The sequence below is a fragment of the Marmota monax genome, unplaced genomic scaffold (genome assembly GCF_021218885.2).
Source record: "Marmota monax isolate L192 unplaced genomic scaffold, Marmota_monax_Labrador192_F-V1.1 WCK01_AAM20220418_F8-fsc00462, whole genome shotgun sequence".
NCBI lineage: Eukaryota > Metazoa > Chordata > Mammalia > Rodentia > Sciuridae > Marmota > Marmota monax.
In genome coordinates, this window is record NW_026694290.1 from 36,824 (window position 1) to 43,312 (window position 6,489).

Genomic DNA, 6,489 nt, shown 5'->3' on the forward strand with positions numbered 1-6,489 from the left:
ACACTTTATACAGTGTTCCAATTTGATGCAGAAGAGGGTCTAAAACCTGCCCTGAGTTCACATTTTCCTCTTCACTCTGAAGATGCTTCCTCAGTCCTTCACAGAGAGGGCTTCATTGCACAGGGCCCTTGAGAATTCATTTCTCTATCAGTGCCACTTTTGTTCTACCATAACTGTAAAAGAAAACACAATTTTTTTATTTATTCTGTAAGGACAATCACAGCTTTCTATTTGCTGTGTGATGTTGTACCTACATGTGCAACTTTTTTCACATCATTACAGTAGGGGCAGAATAATATGAAGATGCCTATTTGGTTCAGTCCCAGTAGTTTTCAGGGAAAACCTCATTTTACTGCCTCCTACTCCCATATTGTTCAGACCTGCCTGGAATCCCTTCTGTATCCATCATGCTGAGGTCAAAATCTCTATTTGTGTCTACTGGTAAAGTAACAATTACTGAGAACATCTGAGGATATTACTGAGGGAATGAGGACAGAGAGAAAGATGCTGTCTTTCTTTTAATCACAGACATTTATCATTATAGTCAAATGAGGTGTCCCACACAGAATTTAAGTGGAGACTGGGTTCTTAATCAGGATTCTCTCTTCCCTTAGAAGCCTTAAACCCTGTGCTGGATGTGTCCTGCAGGTGAACTGTCTCTCAATAGGATGGGCTTGTCCTGAGAAGGTTTTTTTTGTTGTTGTTGTTGTTGTTCCAGAAGGAAGAGATGTCTTGTGGGTGTATCCTTTCCCCCTCAGTAGTTTCTAACAGTTCATGATTTCAATGGTGACTCCAACCAATTTCTAGCTAGAATTCCATTTATAAGCTTCTGTAAGTACATTTACACATAAATATATAGTCACAAAATTCTTTGTGAATTTGTGAATGCACTTAGGCTTATTTTCCAGAAGATGAGATACAGTAACTACTTCTACCTCGTTTTCCTGAACTTACAGACATCTGAAACTTGTTCCCTTCCTTACACTTTTCAGAGAAAATGGACAGGTTTATTTCTCTCTATTCGTGGAAGTAAGCCTGAGTGATGAACTAAGGAAAGAAGGGCCAAGGACATCTCAGGATCTAGAAGAGCAGAAAGGAAGACTTGGAGGGAGGATCAGAGTAAACAGGATCCCAACAATACTAAGAGGACACAGAGTGAAGAGGGTGTGAGCAGAGAGGGGTGGAGGGATGGGATCAGGTGATGCTGCAAGGAAGGGGATCAAGGGAGGAATCTGGTCTCAATCTGAACACATCAAGGGAATCTTCTGTAGGTTCTCCATGAACCCAATAATGCTATCAAGGGCTTTATAGTTTTTGTACACAGAATGGACTACAGGGTGTAAAAGTGAAAAGTGTGACAACTTGCAAGTTTCTGACATTCCAGACTAGAAACTAGAAATCATTTTTGATTAAATAAGCAAAAATAAATCCTTTTTCCTTTTTGTGTTATATGATGGGAAGGTTTCCTTGCTCTGACTTGGATATCACTACTCTTTCATTCTCCAGAGATAATCTTCTCTTAATCCCTTTTAGCATACCTCTTATCTGTGGTACTGCCACTTTGTGGCTTGCTTTATCTTCTGTTTCCTTGATGTAACTTTATCTCTCTCTACAAATTTACAGATATTTTGACATTATTTCTATTATTATTTTTAAAGATTGATGGAGAATCTTTTCAATACAGTCTTTACTATGATATTGGCTGATCAATTTGGTCAAAAGAATATCTGTTCATTGTCCTAATATCAGTTGACACTTTCTGGTTCTTTATATGCCTAGTGGTCTTGTATTTTATACAGGATATGTTTAATTATGTATTGTGATATGATATATCTATTGAAAAAAATAAATAAAATGTCATCTATGATTAATGTAAAATAAAGAGATAAAATCCTATGTTGATATTTTTGTTTCAGTAGACTATATATCCATTTAGATTAACCAAATTTCTCTAGATTGTGGTTTTGATATTGTACCAATTTAGGACGTGCTCCTTAGCCATCCCACCCTTGACCATTTGAGCCGTCCCTATTTGGTCTTTATTGTGAGATTTGCAGTTATCAGCTGTGTTCCTGGTCACACTCTACATGTCAATTCTAGTCCATATTCTTTGTATCTCATCTGGGATCAGAATGATTGCAAGGGTAGCTCAGAATTGAACCTGATTTGCAGGGTGATTTTTCTAAATTCGTTCCTTTCCACAAGTTTCCCACTATGTGTGTGTCCTCGGGCCTTCCCTTTGTTTTCTGCCCATTTCCTATGACAGAGGTCAGGATGCTACCAAATACTAAGAGGACACAGAGTAATAGAAGTAGTAAAATTAAGTGACACTCTCTTGGGAAATCAGCTCCTCAAATGAGCAAGGAAAGCCCCCACTGTCTCTGCTGCCACCACTGTGAACACAGACAATTTCCCAAGTCAAGATCAAGTAGACTGGAGAAAAGAAAAAAACCCAAAGAAAAAGAAAGTGCAAATTTCAAGTTTATCAGAACATGAGGAATTCCTTTTCTTCTGTAGGAGACACAAGAGTGGGGTGTCACTGTGTCCTGCACAGCAAGGGATCAGTAAACCAAATAAATGTGTGAACTTGTTGGGAAACCAAAAGTCTGAAATAATATAAATCTGAAATAATATTTAGAGATAAAGACCAAGACACAGAAAATAGTTTCACAGCTCGGGTCTGGTGGGTAGATCAGTCCTGAGGAGTCCTTCCCTAACAAAGAGAAAAAGCCCACTAATGTGTTATTTATGCAAAAAAAAAAAAAAATCAAAGGGTGATTTATTGTGAGGAAAAGTTTTGAAGATAAACAAAAAGGGAGAGGCTATAGGGAAACTGGCCTGATTGGAGACTTATCACTTGAGCAGTAATTCTTCCTCCTCCAGCCAGCTGGTGCCTCAAGACTATTTGGGCTCCTTGGTATTTTCTTCTGCCTCCAGAAAGTTGCATTTGAACATAGGGCTGTCTGAACCAACAAATTCCATGTTATCACAGAATTCTCTTTGAGCAGGAAGTCGCTAAGGTAATTGGGAGGCCTCAGATTTCTGAAATAACACCAAGAGTTCTCTGAGGGGTACACCTCCACTTAGCCCCGAGAGTTCTCTGAGGGGCACACCTTCACTTAAAAATATCTCAGACAAGCTGAAAATTTATTTGCACCTCCCAACAGTGGGGCATATCCTGGAATTCAGCCAGGTCCTAGGCTGCCTGAGAGTAGATCAAGTACACAGAGTAGAAGTGGAAAACTCTCCACTGTCATATTTTTAATGTGCTTCTGACTCCTCCAGTCTGCCTTCTATGATTTGCTTTCCTAGGTGGTCACAAAGATATTTGTGTATGCTATCTGGAGTTTAATTGCTGGATTTGGTCTGAAAAGATAGTGTATGCTTACTCAATCCTAAATGGAATCTGAAAACAATAATGATATTTTTACTTAAGAAATTAAATCAATCTGAACCACAGGCCACACAAAACACAGAATGATAGAAAGTACTTTAATGAATGGAGGACTCTTTGTCACACTTGTGTGGTTTTTATTTTATCTCTTTGAGATAAGTCTGCTTGGTCATGCCACATTCATGGGGTAGTATGGAAATTAGCCATAAAAATAATCTAAATAAGTGCATCTATTGGATTGGACACATAAGTTAAACATAAAATTGAATGTAATCTTCTGGTGAAAATGAAGTCTATAGTAAAATTTAAAGATTGTTTATACCAGGTGAAATAAGCTAGGCTCAGAAAGATAGAAACTACATGATTTCAATTATATGTGTAATCTGTAAGAGAAGGACAAGGACTCACAGAGGTGGAGAGTAAAATGGTTCCACAATAGGGGTGAGGTGGGGGAAGGGAACAGGATAAAGTGAGATTTAGAAAAAGGGGACGCATTTTCAGACAGAAGAAATAATTTCCAGTGGTCTACTGCATAGTGTGGTGATTATAGTTAATACTAATAGATTATGTATCTCAAAATAGAGTAAAATATAACTTAAATATTCTCCTCAAATAAAAGTGATTTTGAAATTTCTGAAATGGAAAGAGGAAAAGTGATTTCTTTCACAGATAGGCAGAGTGAATGAGTATGTTGAGGGAGAAAGCAAGTGGAATGACTGCTAATGGTCATGCATTTTTCTTCTTGTGTGATGAAAATGCCCTAAAATTAATCGTGGTGATTGTTGCACAATTCTGAACACAGTAAGAGGACTGGAGTGTTTACATGAAATAATTGAGTTGTTGATATACAAGTTACAATTTAATAAAGCTGCTTTAAAAAACAAAGTGAGGTAGATTCATTAGCTTGAATTAATCCTTCAACAATTTATACATACACTGTACCAGGTAGTATAACCTAAGATATAAAATATCAATTAAAATATAAAATATTTGGCTAGGCAAGGTGATGCATGCCTATAATCCAAGCAGCTTGAGAGACTGAGGCAGGAGGATCATGAGTTCAAAGCCAGCTTCAGAAATTTACCAAGACCATCAGCAACTCAGTGAGACCCAGTCTATAATACAATATAAAAAAGCACTGAGGATGTGCCTTAGTGGTTCAGCAACCCTAGTTTCAACTCCCACAATCAAAAAATAAAATAAGATAAAATAAAAAAATAAATAGCTCTTGTTTTTATAAAAATGGCCCATTTTCCAACATTTTTTTCTTTCCATTTTGCCTTCATCTCCTTGTAGATCCCCTCCACCAGAAGAAGGATTCATGGAACTCACTTCTGAGACTGAGATCCAGTCACTTAGCAAGAATTGGTCATTAGTTGGGAATGGTCAAACAGGAATGAAACTGCAGAATCAGGTCAGGACTATGGCCCTTGGTGGGGCACCCAGTTTCCTTCATGAGACTACTTCCCAGTGATGACTTGTTGACCCACATGGCATGTGGTGAGAGACCAGGGAGTGACTCAAATACTGATAGAATTTGATCTGTATGTGCTTCCAGACACAGTACAGGGGAGGGGCAGAAACAGGGCTGCCTCTGGGGAGAACCCACCAACAACAACCATAGCAGGTGTTTCCTGGGCAGACAGACTTGTTTCCTCACAGTAGAGAGATTTTGGAGAATGAGCACCAGAAGAGGGCACTGTGACCCAGGCCTGGAGGGTGACAGACACAGTGAGATCTCAGCAGAGACACTGAAGAACTAGGTGCTCACAGAGATGATGGACTTCAGCAGATCTTTCATTCCTGTTCAAGCAAGAATAGACAATTTATGTTTCTGATTCTCAGGAAATCTAAAGACAGGGAGATTATATCTGCTCATCTGAACTCTTCAGAAGAGAGATGTAAAAGTGTATAGAGTTCAGGACAGGTCAGAGTGGGCTGAGGAGAGGCAGATGCAGGAAGCAGATTTGCATTGAGGACCGCCTTCATTTCTCTGAGGCAATGAAACAGATAAATAATCTGGAGGTGCCAGGTCCAGTGCTAGAGTCTCAGGAGGGAGTGCTCTGGGGCATCACTACCATGGCCTGGACTCTGCTTGTCCTCACACTCCTCAATCAGGGTACTTATGTGACATTTGAAGAACACGAGGTCTTGGGGACATCTGGGCTAAGATTTTGTTTCATCCTTTTCAGGTTTACCTTGGTCAGGATTTGATTCAACACTAAAAGTTTTCTCTTCTTTTCAGGTTTCTGGGCCCAGTCTGCTCTGACTCAGCCTCCCTCAGTCTCTGGAACTCCTGGACAGTCTGTCACCATCTCCTGTGCTGGAACCAGCAGTGACATTGGGAAATATAATGGTGTCTCCTGGTACCAAAATCGTCCAGGAACAACACATAAACTCATGATTTATGATGTTAGTAGTCAGCCCTCAGGGATCCCTGCTCACTTCTCTGGCTCCAAGACTGGCAACACAGCCTCTCTGACCATCTCTGGGCTGCAGCTGGAGGATGAGGCTGATTACTACTGCTGTTCATATACAGGCAGTAGCACTTACCATAGTGGGCCAAGTTGAAGGAGAAGTGAGACCAAAACCTCCCCTAAGGACAAAAGCTCCTTCTTGCTCTGATGAGGCTTCCTAAACTCTAAAGAGATAGCTTCCTGCAACATTGACTAAAAATTAAATTCCCATTCAGCTGTCCTCTAGTCCCATGGTGAAATAATGAACAAAACATACTCCAGTTTATGTTCTTTATAGAGTGACAGCATATTCTGCTCAGTGTGAAGTGGTCTCAGATGATGTGTATCTCTCCAAACTCTTCATTTTGCTGGAAGAGAGGGTCAAGTCCAAACCTATAGGTACAATTCCTTCAGTTATCAGGGAAATCTTCATTATAAATGTCTCCAAGTCCCTCCGTGGTGCATGCCCTCCTAGGTGCATTTTGGTATCAATGACATTGTTTTATTCATTTCATATCCACCACACTTCAGTCAGGGTGATCCTGGATGTGTGATCTCCTTTTTTGCCTTTTCTTGAAGGAAGTTCAACTGAGACTAGTCTTAATAATGTTGCCAAGGGAGTGACACAATGTAAGTACA

The 6,489-nt window shown here is 39.7% G+C and overlaps 1 gene segment (V, D, J or C); it reads left to right on the plus strand.

The window, feature by feature from the left end:
* The first annotated feature begins 5,449 nt into the window (after window positions 1-5,449).
* Window positions 5,450-5,965, plus strand: LOC124108994 (immunoglobulin lambda variable 2-18-like). The segment is given in 2 exon segments: window positions 5,450-5,513; window positions 5,640-5,965. Coding segments are annotated over 2 exon segments (366 nt in total).
* The last annotated feature ends 524 nt before the right edge of the window (window positions 5,966-6,489 follow it).